The sequence below is a fragment of the Castor canadensis genome, chromosome 7, assembly GCF_047511655.1.
Source record: "Castor canadensis chromosome 7, mCasCan1.hap1v2, whole genome shotgun sequence".
In the NCBI taxonomy this organism is placed as follows: Eukaryota; Metazoa; Chordata; class Mammalia; order Rodentia; family Castoridae; genus Castor; species Castor canadensis.
Genome location: NC_133392.1, coordinates 27381685 through 27398122, shown reverse-complemented (window position 1 = coordinate 27398122; position 16438 = coordinate 27381685). Strand labels below are relative to the sequence as shown.

The 16438-nt window shown below is 40.7% G+C and overlaps 1 protein-coding gene and 1 non-coding gene across 9 annotated transcripts in view; both read left to right on the top strand.

Moving 5' to 3' along the window:
• The first annotated feature begins 3088 nt into the window (after nucleotides 1-3088).
• The window catches only part of Gbf1 (golgi brefeldin A resistant guanine nucleotide exchange factor 1), a 123796-nt gene continuing 110446 nt past the window's right edge, over nucleotides 3089-16438 (top strand). For 6 of the 8 annotated variants that reach the window (XM_020171217.2, XM_020171216.2, XM_074078432.1 and 3 more), the window contains exons 1-3: nucleotides 3089-3360; nucleotides 13832-13937; nucleotides 16091-16157. In XM_020171217.2, coding sequence (XP_020026806.2) covers nucleotides 13842-13937; nucleotides 16091-16157 — 163 coding nt within the window. In that variant the 5' untranslated portion in view covers nucleotides 3089-3360; nucleotides 13832-13841. The remainder of the gene's footprint in view (nucleotides 3361-13831; nucleotides 13938-16090; nucleotides 16158-16438) is intronic. The other 2 variants (XM_020171219.2, XM_020171218.2) reach the window with 1 other exon arrangement.
• On the top strand, nucleotides 14936-15042 carry LOC141425178 (U6 spliceosomal RNA). Its single transcript, XR_012450269.1, has one exon. It is a non-coding gene; the product is annotated as a U6 spliceosomal RNA (small nuclear RNA).

The following is a 16438-nucleotide window of genomic DNA, read 5'->3' as shown; positions in this document are numbered from 1 at the left end:
CCCTTATTCTGAGCAAAGTGGAGTAATACAAGGGGACAGGGGCTGCCTGGGCGCCAGGTGGGAAACGCGCACCCGGCAGCCGGGTTTTAGCGCTCAGACTTCGCTGCCGCTCAAGTTTCGCCAATTTTCCCCACTTGTCGCTGTCTGTCTCTCTGCCCTTTTGTCTTTGTTCCAATTCTACTACGTCTCGACTTTCTTCCTTCTTCCCTGCCGCTTCTGTTGTTTGCCACTCCTACATCCCCTACCCCCTGCCGCCACTTTGAAAAACTTTTTTCTCTTTCTCTGTACCCCCTTTTCCTCACATCTTTCTCTTCTCAGTTATCTACCCCTCACCCACATTTTCCTCCTCTTCTCCAAGGAAGGTAACTTCTTGGAGAGGGCAGAGTTTGGAATGAGACAAACCATAGTATTCTAACCCCACCCTCACTGAGTGACCGTGGACAAATAACTTACCTATCACATCTCTCCACACCCCAAATTAAAAAGGGATCTCCCGCTGGCTCTTTGGGTCGGGCTGGCTGTTTTACAAAAGCATGGGCCCATGACCTCTCATCTTATACCCTCAGTTTGCTCAGACTGTGCTCTTCCAGTTTCTGCAGGACTAGTTTCCCATAACAGATTCAGTCCTGTGGGCAAGTGTGACTTTGGTGCTTGCTGGTTAGGAATTTGCAAGGGGTAGTTCAGATGTCCAAGGAATACATAGAGTTAGGCTGGGTTGCTTGGGTGCCCTTGAGAGCCCTAAGCCCAGTCGCATAATATGCTTGTAAAGGCAAATCTGATCACTCACATCTTTGCTTAAAACTCTCAGGTCAACCTCCCTACTCAGGCATACTAGACTTTCAGGGCCTAACCTCGTTTTCATTTCTAATCTCCTAGTGTTTTCATAAACATTTCTGGCCTTTCCTGACAATAACCAATCTTTTTCTTGCCAACACCTACTCATCCTCCTAAGTTTCACTCAGTTCTTGTTCTCTGAGAAGCATTTCATGAACTCCTAGTTTAACAGATGTCTAGACTCTTGCTCCCCTGATCTCCTTGGGCATACCCTCTATTACTCACCCACCATATTAAAGAGATAAGTTTATATTTTGTACCCTATGACACTAAGATTTAGGAGAACAAGGACCATGTCTTCATTTTTTTGTTCCCAGGCAAAATGTAGAAATTCAGTATGTCATACTGAAATCTAAAAGCAAAGTGCTTTAAACTGGTAAGTTGGTTAGTAGTAATGCACAATTACAAGCTTTTAGGATGATGAATTTCTGGAGATATGTAGAAGTAGAGAAGGGAGAATAGGTAGTTTTGGCTGAGGATTTTCCAGTTAGCTGCCCAAGACCTCCCTGTCTGAGACAGGCCCAGAATACCAAACCCCAGTTTTCAAATGAAGAGAGAAATGGCTCAGAGGTACTATGGAAAGAGGTGCTATGGTAGAATATCTTCTTACTCGATTAAGACCAACAAGGACCCCAATGTGCAGGTGCAGATTGCTCTTGAGGGGTTCTTCAGGTTTGATGTTAGGTTGAGGAGTTCTTCAAATTAGAGGATTATAATATATGGAGGGCCTTTGGATGCTTTTTTTTTTTTTTTTTTGGTATTGGGGTTTGAACTCAAGGTGAATGCCTCACCTTGAGGCATTCCACCAGCCCTTTTCTGTGTTGGGTATTTTCGAGATAGGTTCTCATGGACTATTTGCCTGGGGCTGGCTTTGAACTGAGATCCTCCTGATCTCTGTCTCCTGAGTAGGTAGGATTACAGGCATGAGCCAACAGTGCCTAGCTGGATGCCTGGTTTTGAGATCACATTTCTATGAAGTTAGGTATGGAGCTTTTCTGGACCTGAGTCATCCATAAGTGGGAGGAAGTGTGGAGACTATTGGTATCTTTTCTCACTGCCTCCCAGCAGCCTCATTCCAGGTCTGCAGGGGATACTTGGGTTCTATTCAGCAGACAGGCTGGGAATTCCACTCAACCTGCAAGCAGAAAATCCATTCTCCAGTCCTTTTCCTACACACTGTCGCTTCTAGATAATGCTGAGTATCTTAGCAACCTCTGTCATCACTTATAAGGGAAAAAGTCAACTAGGTTTGGGGATAGCAGAGTGAAAACTGATGGGTATTCAACACTGAGTCCTCTTAGCATTTCTCAGGTAAACAGGAAAAGCGTCAGTTTCCTGTCAATGGTGATATGGACTAACCGTTGTGATTAGCTTTTTCCCTGATTGGTAAGGCGTGTCCAAGTTTTGATTATGAGGAGCAGAGCTGGGAATCATAGCCTGATAGACTAAGTATGAGAGGGAGTTAGAGTGAAAAAAAGAACTGAAATGTGTGTTTGTGTTTGTGTGTGTGTGTGTGTGTGTGTGTGTGTATACACACGTCTGTATTTGTTTCTCTCTGCTCTGCTATTAACTAGCTCTGCGAGCATGAGACCAGCTCAACTCTCCGCTCTAGCATTCAGTTTCCTGCTCTGTAAAATGGAGAGACTTTAATTAGATATCCAAGGATTTTGCCACCTCCCATTTTCCCTATTTCTGAATGGTAGGAATGGGGTAGAAGACACAGAAACGAGCCAGACACACCACAAACGAGGAAGACCGATTGGAGGGCGTGGAATAAGTTGCCTGACAGTTTTTAGAATGAAGGGGCTGTAGCACTTTCTCGAAAGGGAGTGATTCCTTAACTTGAATAGTCTTGGCCCAGGTGACTTTGATAGGATGTAGTCAGGGGAGTAGGGTCGCCCGCTCAAGCTCTCAAAACGGGCCCCGCCCCCTTTCCAGCAAATCGTAGTGTTTCTCCCCATAATGCTTAGCAGCCACTGCCAAACTGCGCGCTGCAACCGAACTCTATCTAATTCCACCTCTCCAACCGCACAGCACAACTTTTTATTTTTATTGGCTTTTATATCTGTCACTCAGAAAACCCTCGTATCCGTTGGTTGTCTCCAAACCTTTTCTTTCCCTAGTAATCTCGCCTCTTTAAATCCTACCCTCCTCCTAGAGCCAAGTCTCTTTCTTCGATTGGATATCTGGAATGCCACTTCTCGTGGTACCAAGCTATGATTGGCTCTGCGCGGCAGGGCTCGCGCAGTTACCAGGCAGCGGGCTAGACTGAGGCTAGTTACCACGTCAGTGAGCTGACAGGGAAGGTAGCCGGCTCCACCGCGTTTCCCGGTCTACTCATCCCAGCCAACTGTGCGGCCCCACCCTGACTTCAGCGTCAACTTCCAGAAAACAGGCTCCTTCCCTACTCCCACCTGCCACCAAAGCCGGGAGAACCGCTGGGAGACGCCTTCGGGGCCCAGGTTGGACATGAGCAGCGGCTGCCGGTCCTGGGACTAGGCCCCGCCATTTTGAATCCGCTGACAGGTCAGCGAAGGCTCTTCCTAGAGTTCCAGCGTCGTGAAAGCTGCCCTGACATCGCGATAGGGAATAAAGGGGAAGAGTCCTTAAGTTGGGCGACGCGGGGTGGGCTAAGGGCTCAGGGCGCTGGAATCAGAAGAGGGAAGTGCGAGAGGGAACTGGGAGGCGTGCAGGGGGCAAAGGTCGGGCCCCTGTCGCAGAAGGGGCGATTTTAGCTCTGACTTGGGATCCTTGGCGGGTGCTTGAATCCTTCTTCCTGTTCTCCCAGGCCTAATCTAGCCTTCAGCAAATCTTTTCCAGAGCTTTCTGCATCCTAAAGGGTGCAGTCCTCAAAAGCTGAAAGCAAAGCTAAGGAGCGTTTTGTGTACTTTTAAAGGTTGTTTTTCAGACCTTAGATACGAATCTCTCCAGATTCTGTAAAGTTCCACTTGTATGTGAGTAGCTCGTAATACAGCTGAACTGCTTAGCAAATCCTGAAGGTTGAAAACAGTGCAACCTAGACTCAGGTAGTCATCAGATGGAAGAGTTGAGGCCTCAGCCTGGGGAACTGCGTTATAGAAGACTTTCCTTGTTCAGGGCAACTCAGCTGCCACTCTGGGTCTACGTGTAAACACTGCACTCATCTTTCTGGCCAGTTTCTTCCTTTACGTAGTCTTTTTACAGGTACTCCCTTCTAGTGTATGTTTTGGGTTGGCATTTTCCTCTAAGTCTTTTCACTCACTTAAAGAGATTAGGCTCAATCACAAGGAAGCCACTCTATTATGAAACATTTGACTGAGAGCAAAGAGGTATTTAAATACCAGGAAGTTTGGTACTGGTGGCCTATTATTTTTAGTAGGTTAAAAAAAAAAAAAAGTCAGGACTGATGTTCTGCCCAGTTGTGGTAGGGTCAGGGTAGCAGAGTGAATGATGGAGCATCACCCCAAAGAATGTATGGTTATGGCACAGTGATAACCTTTGATAAATTGCTGTGTTGTAAAACCATAAAAGTCCATGCAAGGTAAAGGGTACTTTTAGAAATGAGGAGTGGTGTAGTGATTTTTAATACACAACACAGAAACTTGTATGTCTTTATTTCAAGCACTAGGCCTTGTGGAAGATATAAATGGATAGGTCTGCTTTGGAACCTCTCACTTTATTTTTTGTTGTTGTTAGAGTTTGTGTGTGTGTGTGTGTGTGTGTGTGGTACTGGTTGAACTCAGAGCCTACCTTGAGCCGCTCCACAAACCCTTTTTTGTGATGGGTTTTTTTGAGATAGGGCCTGTTTGCCCAGGTTGGCTTTGAACTGCTATCCTCCTGATTTCTGCCTCCAGAATAGCTGGGATTACAGGTGTAAACCATCAGTGCCTGGTGGTGGTTTTTTTTTTTTTTTTGTAGTACTGGGGCTTGAACTCAGGACCTTCACCTTGAGCCACTACACCAGCCCTACTTTTTTGTGAAGGGTTTTTGAACCACAATCCTCCTGATCTCTACCTCCTGATTAGCTAGGATTACATTCTTGTTTTTTAAGACAAGGACTCACTATGTTGCTCAGGCTGGCCTCAAATATGTAGCTCTGGCTGACTTCAAAACTTGAGATCTTCCTGCTTCAGCTTCCCTAATAATGGGATTACAGTGTGCAGCACCACATTCTGCTCTGTACTTCTTAAAAGTAGCCGCATATGCAATGCATGGTGATAAACACCTTTAGTCCCTCACTCAGGAGGATCCTGAGTTCAAGACCAGCCTGGTCTTGAAGCAAGACCCTGAAGAAAAAAAAAAAGTAGGAAGTAGTAGCATATGTGTGTAGCATCCTAGTTAGAACCTGTAATAGGTTTAAAAGCAAGATGAGCCTCATGCCTTTCAGCAGGTATTGGGCACTAAATAAATGTTATTGTACCTAGAATTAATTTTAGTATGTGATCAGGCCTTTTGAACCTAATTCTGGCCCTGGCAGTCAGGAACACTTTGCGCTTTTGCATGATGAAGTACTAACAAGGAGGATCCATAGCTACTAGTGTTGGGAGGGGAAAATTATGTAGGATGATAGAATGTTTGAACTTAGTTTCTCCTACCTAATTCTCTTTGTCCTCCTGAAGATGTATTTGTATATGCATATATTTATATTGGGAGAAGGGGTAAATCAATGGTTAACTTTATTGATTTAAAATAAGTTGGATTGGAATGGTACAAAAACTGCATTTTTTAACTTGCTTATCTAAGTTGCAGAATTTCCAAAAAGATAGCTGAAATTGGCAAATGAAATGACATAGTTAGTGCAGAAAATTCCCAGGTTTGATGGGCCTGATTATACATCTAGGCCATTGCCCTGTTGAGTTGCTATACTTTGCATAATAAGCAATTGGGGCATCTAAGAAAATCCCTTTCTTACTTAAAAATCCCTTTCTTACTTACTTTGGGGCTGGAGGTATAGCTTAGTGATGGAGTGTTTGATTAGCATATGCTAGGCCCTGGGTTTGATCCCCAGCACTGGGGGAAGAGGGGGGAGTCTTTTTTTAGATAGGAATAATTTTCTAGAGAGGAATAATTCCCATCCACTAACAAATGAGAAAATTTGTCTTTCCTTTAAGACTTGTCAAGTTTGTTTTTAATGGTGGCCGTAGGCATGCTGTGCATTCCTATCTTGATAGTGGTGCTTGTTGGCACAGTGAGGGAACTCAGGTTGTAGAAACATCTTCTCAGTATCTGGGCATAAGTCCCAGTTTCAGCTCCAGTTCTTAGAGTTCCACTACTATTTCACTTCCCTATGTTCCAGAAGTCAGGGGTGACTGCCACTTTTAAATAATAACTTCATTGATAGACTATTTATACTGGCTTCTGTGGGCAGCTTGAGAGGAGACACTTTTATTTATAGGGTACTCTCTGGAATGATCATCCTAGTCTTTGTATGACACTTCTAATTGATTGATCACACTCTTTCCCTGTGTTTCAGTGTGACTGATTAGAATGATTCTGCTGTTAGGGTCATAGTGGCATTGAGTTAAAGCGAGGAGAGATTCTTTTTACTTCAGGTTGGAAGAGTTGTGTAAATGTAATAGACTGTTGTTCATCTTTATTCCTCTTTTTCTACATTTACGTATATTCAACTGCAGTATTTATTTATTTGAGACAGGGTCTTGCTAGGTAGGTTAGACTCCCTTATCCTCCTGTCTTAGTCCCCCAAATGCTAAGATTACAGGTGTATATCACCATACCTGGCAGTTATTTAATTAAATGAAAGCATAATAGAGCAGTGTGCTGCTTTGGAGCCCCAATAGTAGTGGAAGTGATCATAGAAGTTTTAATGATTTATTCCAATAGTAATGGAAGTGATCATAGAAGCAATAATAGTACAAATGACCATAGAAGTATGATGACAAATTGCATAAACAAGTGTTACAAATTCAGATAGTAAGTTTCAGGCAGGTAATGTAAATAAGTGAAGTGAGTCAGCTGGGAATGTATAGGATACAGTGGAGTCTGGGTATACTGGAGAACCCGTCTTCTTTTTAAAGGGGGCAGCTGCTCCTTATTTAGCAGATTGTTACTGTTTGAGAATGTGAGTACAGTAAGACCAGTCTTCCTAGTTTTCAGTAGATGACCCCTGGTAAGATGGACAGGCTTTGAGATTTAAACACATGCATAACCACATTGACTTTATTTTTTGTCCTACTCTGCCAACTGTCACCCTATACCTTGGGTGCTCTGAGTGGTTGAAAGATGAGTGAGAGAGAAGCTTTGTTTCATTTTTCATCTGTAAGCTGACAAAGGGACTGTATAGTTCTGGATAGTTTCAGAATCTCCATGGAGGAAAGAGATGGCATGGCAGAGCTTTGGTATACTGGTCACCTGAGTAGCAGGTTTGGGAGGATTTTCTAGTTGTGCCTTGTTAGGACACCAGCTTTTTTCCTTGTTTGACCTACTCCACCCTTTGAGTAAATTTCTTGTGTGTGGTAAGTTTAATAGTTCAGTAATTCTTTGTCACTCACAGTAGAGATCAAAACTATGTTTTTTTTTTTTTTTTTTGTCTGCTCTGGAAATGTTATAATCTTTGCATCTTTTTTGTGTCTCTGGGTTATTCAAGGGATTGAGTAAATTTAAACCTTGGAAGAGTTTATTGAGGCCATTCAGTTCCCTGGTACCATCTACCCTCTTAGAAATCCCATCAGAGTTTACTTGGTTTGTACAACTCTATACCGGACACAAAAGCATTATGAAAAAGAAAAAAACAAAAACCAAAAACACCCTGAGGCTTTATCTTTGGAGAAACTTTGTCAGACAAGAAGGTTTTTGCTTTTTTTGTGGTGTTGGGGATGTAACCCAGGGCCTTACTGCATGCTAGACAAGCACATTAAGCTATGTCCCCAACCTTGGAGACATCTATTTGCTAGTTGAGTAAGGACAACTTTTTTTTTTTTAATGGTGGGGCTGGAGTTTGAACTCAGGGCTTTGCTAGGCAGGCTCTCTTACCACTTGAGCTACTCTGTCAACCCTTGAACTCAAGGCTTTGTACTTGCAAAGCAGATGCTCTAACACTTAAGCCACATTTCCAGTCTATGTTAGTCTTAATGTTAGTTAATTCTTTTGTACATTCGGTATTTATTGATAATTTTTCTTACTGTGTCTCAGGTATTGGGTATAAAAAGGTAAATGGCCTCTTTCCTTGGGATGCTCATAAACTTGTGGTAGAGATAGACTAAAAAAATAAATAAATTGGCATAAAATTTTTTTTGAGACAAGATCTCAATATATGTAGCCCAGGCTGTCCTTGAATCCATGATTCTCCTAACTCAGCCTCCTGAATGCTTGCATTATAGATTTGTACCACCATGCTCAGCTGAGATGTGTTTAAATAGAGCTATGTACAAGTGTTTAGGGTTAATGAAAAAGGGATGCTAATATGGTGTGGGAAAATGAGTTAGCTAAGGAAGACTTTAGAGAGCAAGTGTTACCCTAAAAACAGCTAACATTGAATAGGTTTTAATAATATGCCAGGGGCCATGCAAGGTGCTTTGCAGGCTTTTTATTTAGGCCTCACAACTAACTGATGAGCTACTATCTTCATTTTACAATGGAGAACTATAAACCAAGATTCATATAGGTTAAGAAACTGGCTAAGTGATAGAGTGCTCACCTAGCATATGGGAGGCCCTGGTTTAGAGTCCTGGTTTTGGAAAAAAAAAAACCAAACAAACCCAAAAAAACTTCCTATGGTTATATAGATAGAAACAGGACTGGAAATCAGGTCTGTCTTGACTCAAACCTGGTCCTTTTTTTTTTTTTTTAATGAGACTGGGGTTTGAATTTAGAGCTTTGTACTTGCAAAAGCAGGTACTCTACCACTTGAGCCATACTTCCAGTTTATTTTGCTCTGGTTACTTTAGAAGAGTTTTGAAAACTGTTTGCCCAGGCTGGCCTCAAACCTCGATCCTCTCAATCTTAGATCTCAGCCTCCCCAGGAGTTAGGATTACAGGTGTCAACTACAGCAGCTGGCTCAAAAAGAAAATTTTCAGCTGGACATGGTGGTACAGTCTGTAAATCCCCTACACTAGGAAACTGAGGCACCAGGATAGAAAATTCAAGGTCTACCTGGGCTGAGGGGTGAGACCCTATCTCTAAAAACAAACAAAAAATCAAAACAGAACATGACCAAAACTGAGGCTGCACGTAAGTATGCTCTTCCCTCTGGCCTCAGACTGTGAACTTCCTACCTATAGCCTCTGGAGTAGCTGGAATCACAGGCATGGACCACTGCACCTGACCCTCTTCTTATATTTCTGACTATTTGAATCCTGTCATCGGTTGCCTTTCTAGATCCTTTGACAGAAGTAATTTTCTTTACTTCACTATTGCAATGCTGTATACCACACTCTTATTAGAGATTTTTATGTGTTGGTGTGCATATGTCTGTGTTTTTATCTAATGCTAGATTAAAATTCCTTTTGGAATTCTAGTGGGTAGGTAGGGATAATTCTGTATGATTCTGCCTAGTTTGTGTAACATATGCTAAGTAATGTCTGATTAAAGTGAAGTTTGTCAATGGCTTGAATTACTGCTTTTAATCATTGGCACACAGATGATACAGCTATTTTTTTAAAGAGCATATTCATTTAAAAAAATCAGTTAATTAAAATTTAAAAAATAGGTAATAGATAATACATGGTTGTGACACAAAATTCAAAAGGTACAAAAGAATATGCAGAGAAAGTAAGTCTTCTACTGTCCCCTGTTCTCAGTCACCTCGTTCCCCAGTCATCCAGTTTCTTTCCCTGGAGGCAAACTCTGTTAGCAGTTTTTTGTTTTGTTTTGTTTTGTTTTTTTGGTGGGACTGGAGTTTGAACTCAGAGCTTTGCACTTGCAAAGCAGGCACTCTATTGCTTGAACCACACCTCCAGTTTTTTTTGCAGTACTGGGGCTTGAACTCAGGGCCTTCACTTGAGCCACTCCACCAGCCCTTTTTTGTGAAGGGTTTTCGAGATAGGGTCTCTTGGAACTATTTGCCTGGGCTGGTTTCAAACTGAGATCTTCCTGATTTCTGTCCCCTGAATAGCTGGTATTACAGGTGTGAGCCACCAGTCCCTGGCTCTAGCAGTTTTTGACACAGGTTCTTTCTGTGTAGCTCAGGCTGGTCTTGAACTTGAAATCCTCATGCTTCAGCCAATTGAGTGCCGGAATCATAACTACGTACCAACATGCCAGGCTTTATTAATAACTTCTTACAAATCATTCCAGAAGCCTACGTAATTCTTGCCTATATAATTTAAGAAAGGAGAGATACAATGACAGATTTTATCTTTTCTGATGCTTTTAAAATTTATTTTCTAATTTTTGATCTCCTCTTCCTCAGAAGAGAATACTGTCGTACTTTCTCATTATTGAACATTCTCAGAAGGGAACATTGTTGTGTTTCTAGAGTGTTTGGAGAACATAATCTTTTGGTGAACTTAGTCTGTTCTTTTAAATTGTTACTAATATAAATGTTGTCTTGTGTGGAATTCCCTTGTGAATTGGGGGGAGATGTGGGCCTGCACAAAATTTATAGCAGTTCTTTTTTTTTTTATTGTAGTGTTTCATACTTTATACTTTCTAGAGGGTTCCATCTTAAGCAAAATATGCAAATTGAGCTATTTTTAGGGTACTCCCCCCCCATCTCCAGCTGGATGTGTTTGTTTCTTTTAGACCCCACTAACCTGTATAAATGCCTCAAGGGTAGAAATTATATCTTATCGCTTATCATTACTAATGTTTAATTATGTTAATAATACAGTAATACATTCTCTTTAAAAAAATAAAAACATTACAGATAAGGCTAAAGTATCCTCTGACTAAATCCTGATTTCATAGCACCTTCTCTGGAGAGAACTATAATTATGAGTTTGGGTACATCTTCTCAGACTCTTTATTTAATATTTACTTGTCTATATATGTATTTGTATAAATGTACTTATCAACATGGGTGACTCATGCAGTTTCTCAAGGAAAAGGCCAAATTACACAAGAATATATACAATATGAGTTACATATAAAAACATAGAGGATAATACTAGATATTGTGTAAAGATATATATATATGTACATTTATATGAAATAAAAGTATAAAGAAACATCAGATTTAATAAACATCAGATTTACAATAGTAGGAATTATGGGTGGAAGGGGAGAATGTGATTGGGAAGCATACACAGAGCATCTTCAGTTGTACCATTAATCTGGGTACTGGCTATTATATTACTCTATATCTTCTTATATCTTAAGTATTATATATTTAAAGAACAAATTTAATATTTTGTGTAGTGAGGGTTGGTTTGTTTTTACATAAAAGATAACATTTATTCATATACTATAATTTTTTCATTCTGCAGTATCTGAAAGATGCCTTGTGCATAGTAGGTACTTAATTAGTAAATATTTCTGGAGTTTTTTTCTTCCATGTCCTCCTGATGGCTTCCTTTTTTTTTTTCCGGTACTGGGGTTTGACCTCAGGGCCTACATGTTAAGCCACTTCACCAGCCCTTTTTTTTTTGCAATGGGTTCTTTGAGATAGGGTCTCTCAGACTTTGTCTGGGCTGGCTTCAAACTGAGATCCTCCTGATCTCTGCCTTCCGAGTAGCTAGGTGCCACAAGTGCCCAGCTCTGATAGCTTTCTTGTTTTTACTTTCCTTGAGCCTGTTTGTCTTACTATGTGTCCCTCCTTACTTTCCCCCCCTTTCTATTTTAACAAGTTTTGCCTTTCTGAGGAGTGTTTCTGAATAATGAAAAGTGATAAGGTTGGTATTATGTACGCCAAGGATTTTATCTCTGCCAAGAAGAAATTCTATTTTTTACTGTTTTCACCTGAGGAAATAAAAGTGCTGTTCTAGGCAGCAGAGAAAATTCTGTAGTCATTCATTTGGGAGCACTTAAAATACCAAAATAGTATTTTATCTTCATTTCAGAGATTCACAGAGCAGCTTTAAGAAACATCTACTTTGCTGGGCATGGTGACCACACCTGTAATTCCAGCTACGTGGGAGGTGGAGATAGGAGGATTGCTGTTGGAGACTAGCTAGGCAAAATGTTATGGAGACCCTATCTCAAAAGCAAGCTGGAGACTGCATGGTTCAAGAGGTCGTATGTTTGCCTAGCAAGCTGGAGGCCTTGAGTTCAACCCTAGTAACTGCCAAAAGAAAAAAAAAAAACCCATCAACTTTTAGTTTTCCAGTCTTCTTAGTAGAGATTTCCTGCTATAAATAAGTAAAACGGGCTGGAGGTGTGGCTGGAGCAGTAGAGTGTCTGCTTTGTGACTGCTTGCTTTGCAAGTGTGTAAGCCATTAGTTCAAAGCCCATTCTCCCTTCCCCCCCCAAAAAAAAGGTGAGCATGAGTTTTTAGAACTTTACAAAGGTTGTATCATTGTCATTGTCCAGTTTTTCTGGAGCTGACTTGGCAGAATGGATGAAGTCTTTAAGTTGACATTGAAACTGGTTCTGAACCCAGGTTTTTTTTTTTTTTTGGTGATCCTGGGAATTGAGTGTAGAGAAATCACTTGCTAGCCAAGCATTCTAGCATCTGAACTATGTCCTCCAGCCTTTTCTTTTTTTCCTTCGGTATTGGTGTTTGAACTCAGGGCCTTACGCTTCCTAGGCAGGCGTGCTACCACTTAAGCCACTCTGCCTTTTTTTATTTTGTTTTTAAGATAGGGTCTTGCTAACTTTGAAAGGCCTGGACTGGCCTTCAAATCAAGGGCCTCCAACTGGAGGTACTGCCTCTGCCTCCTGAGGAGCTGGGACTACAAGTACAAACCACCACACTTGGCTGAGGGGCTGTTTTTCTTAATAACCTTTATTCTTTTATTTTAACTTGACCCGTCATTATTACTTTACTGAGTAGATTTTTTCAAAAGGAAGATTTGAAATACTGTTTTTAAGTCTTTTTTTTTTTTTTTTTTTTTGTGGCAGTACTGGGGTTTGAACTCAGGGCTTCATGCTTGAGCCATTCCACCTGCCCCTGAGATACTGTTTTTAACAAACTATTATCACAAATATATCTTTCATTAGTTACTTTTACACTGCTAGGACAAAATACCTGGTAGATACTTAAAAGGAGGAAAGATTTAATTAACTCATGGTTTAGAGGTGTCAGTCCATAGTCCTTGACTCTGCTGATTCTGGGCCCATGGTGAGGCCCATGATAGTGATGGGAGTATGTGGCATTGGCTATTCACCTCATGGAGGACAGGAAGCAGAGAGAAGGAATATAGGAAGGGGCCAGGCAAGCTGCAGCCCCCAAGATACATCCCCAGTGACCTACTTCCTACAACTAGGCTCTACCTCCTACCTTTCACCACTTCCCAATAATGCCAGCATATGAATCCGTCAAGGTATTAATCCATTGGTCAGTTCAGAGCCCTCAGGATCCAAAAACTTCTCTAAGCCCATCTGCTGGCAACCAAGCCCCCAGTATATGAGCCTGCGGGGAACATTTCATATTCAGGCCATAAACTACCTATAAACCTAAAAGCATTGTAAGTTCAATTGACTTTGAAGCATCTGTCATGCTTGCCCAAGAGTTTTGAGGTGCCTTTGAGATATTTTCTGGATTGTTGAGTTTTGAGTTTTATTTTTTATTTATTTTATTTTTTTTGGTGGTGGGACTGGGGTTTTGAGCTCAGTGTTTTGTACTTGCAAAGCAGGCACTCTACCGCTTGAGCCATACTTCCAGCCCATTTTGCTCTGGTTATTTTGGAAGTGGAATCTCTCTAACTATTCATCTGGGCTAGCCTTGAACTGTGATCCTCCTGATCTCAGTGTGTAAGCTGTAACTCATCTGGCAAGTTTTATCTTGAGTTACTCCAGAGACTTCTAGGGGAGCCAGGTAGTTTGGATTCATAATATAAGATGTACTCTATCATCAAGATGGAAAAATCTTGGTACTGAAAAGTAACTTTTCTAACCTTAGATTAAGCATGGGTTATGCTGTGGATAACCAAATAGTAACCAGTCTTTTAACTGTCTTGATAGGTTTGCCAAGATGATAGATAAGAATATTTACATCATTCAAGGGGAGATTAACATTGTGGTTGGAGCTATCAAACGAAATGCCCGATGGAGTACCCATATACCACAGGTAAGTGGGGAATGGGAGGATAGCCCAGTTTCTGAGTTGTAATAGCTGTTCTTGTTATTTGGTTAAAACAGTAATCAAGATTCCAGTGATAATGGGAATAGAAATTCATAGTCATTGCTGGTATCAAGCATACTTCTGTTTTATTCTAACTAACATCAAATTTATAAGCTTTTTCCCTGTGGGACCCAAAAGATGACACTGTTCTTGTCTACTTTATTATTATTATTTTTTTGTGGTACTGGAGTTTGAACTCAGAGCTTCACACTTGCTAGGCAGGTGCTCTACCACTTGAGCCACTCCTCCAGTCCTTTTTGCTTTATTTAGTTTTCAGATAGAGTCTTGTGTTTTTGTCTAGGCTGGCCTCAGACCCTGATCCTTCTACCTATACTTCTCATATAGTTGGAATTATAGGCATTTACTACCACACCCAACTTGTTTGTTGAGATTGGCCTCACCAATTTTTTGCTTCTGCTGGCCTCAAACAGTAATCTTTGTTTCCTTGTAGTCTTTGCTTCCAAGTAACTGGGATTACAGACATACACATCTTCTCCATATTTTTATAGACAACTTAAGCTGATACTTGGAACCACTTTAGTATGCCTAAAAATGTCAGAAAGATTCCTTATCTTCTGATTCCATAGGGCTGTATATAATTAGCTATCAAATTCATTTAAAGTAGTTATTGATTGGTAGACTATGGCTTGGTGATGGTACTCCTTATGGTGGGGGACTGCTAGTGTGGTTTCAGCAAACATGTACATATAGAGGTCATATTTTTTTTGGCAGCACTGGGGTTTGAACTCAGGGCCTACAACTTGAGCCACTCCACCAGCCCTTTTTTTTTGTAATGGGTTTTTTTGAGATAGGGTTTCTCGAACTATTTACCTGGGCTGGCTTTGAACCAATCTGCCTCCTGAGTAGCTAGGATTACAAGTGTGAGCCAGAGGTGCCTGGCTGAGCAGGCCATATCTTGCCAGTCAGATGAATAAGAAGTTACTGTACTCGCTTAGGCAGCACGTACACTAAAACTGGAATGATACAGAGAAGATTAGTATGGCCCCTGTGCAAAGACGACATGCAAATTCTTGAAGCGTTTCATATTTAAAAAGAAAAAACCTTACCTGTTAAAAAGTTGACTTTTTTGTTGCACTTGTATGTTCAAAGATTTTTTTTTTTGTAGATCTATGTAAACAGTTTTTGGCATATTTACAAAAATAAGTTTAGAACTTTCCAACTTAGTTTATGTATATAAATATACTTGGTGAGTTGTTTGAAATTTTCTCATGTTTGTAAAAATGGATTAAGGGGCTGGCTGGGTGGCTCCAGTGGTAGAGCACCTGCCTAACAAGAATGAGGCCCTGAGTATTGCCAAAAAAAGAAAAAAGAAATAAAAAATAAATGATCACATCATTATGTGATCACATATGTGTAATGAGAATGAAGGAGAGGAGACAGAATAATGCACATATAAAGGGCTGGCAATCTGTAGTAGCTTGAGTTTTGTGGTCATGATGTAGATTAGCACTAAAGGATTCACTATTTTGGCTAAGCCCAGAGACACTATGAAATAAGAGATTAAGGAACAAGAAAATATGAAGCATGGTTGAGTTTCCTTTCTTTGTAAGGAAGACTTACTGCATTTTCTGGTTGGATTCAAAAAAAGAGTCATTGATCTATCCTTTGTTCTGTTTTTTTAGTTTTGGCCCAATAATAATTTTTTTTTTTTTTTTTGGTGGCACTGGTTTTTGAACTCAGGGCCTCATACTTGATAAGCAGGTGCTTTTACCACCTGAGCTACTCTGCCAGCCCTTTTTTTGTGATGGGTTCTTTTGAGATAAGGTCTGGAGAACTGTTTGCCTGGGCTGGCTTGAAACCACAATTCTCCTGATCTCTGTCTCCTGAATAGCTAGGATTATAGACATGAACCATTGGTTCCTGGCTAATGATTTTTTTTTCCAGAACTGGAATTTGAACTCATTCTATACTTTGAGCTACACTGACAGCCCTTTTTTTGTGATGGGGTTTTTTGGAAATACGGTGTTGAACTATTTGTCCTTCTGATCTCTGCCTCCTGAGTAGCTAGTGTTATAGATGTGAATCACCAACACCCGGCTAATGATTTTTTTTTTTAACCTGTGTGTTGTATTCTATAGGATGAAGAACGGGACCCTCTGCTGCATAGTTTCAGTCATCTAAAGGAAGTTTTAAACAGTATAACAGGTAAGTCTCCATGTGTAGGTAGGGTTACTTATTTATCCTGGTTAAAAAAAAATATGTATTTGACTTATTGCAGGGGTAGGTAAACTTTTATGTAAAGAACCATATGGTAAATATTTTAGGTTCTGTGGATCATATGTAACTGTGCAATTACTCAACTCTGCCTTTGTTGCTCAAAAGCAGCCATAGGTAATACATAATGAAACAGCAATATATATATTTAAAAAAAAAAAAAATCTTCAAGCCAGATTTGGCCCGTGGTTGTAGTTTGTCAGTCCCTGGTT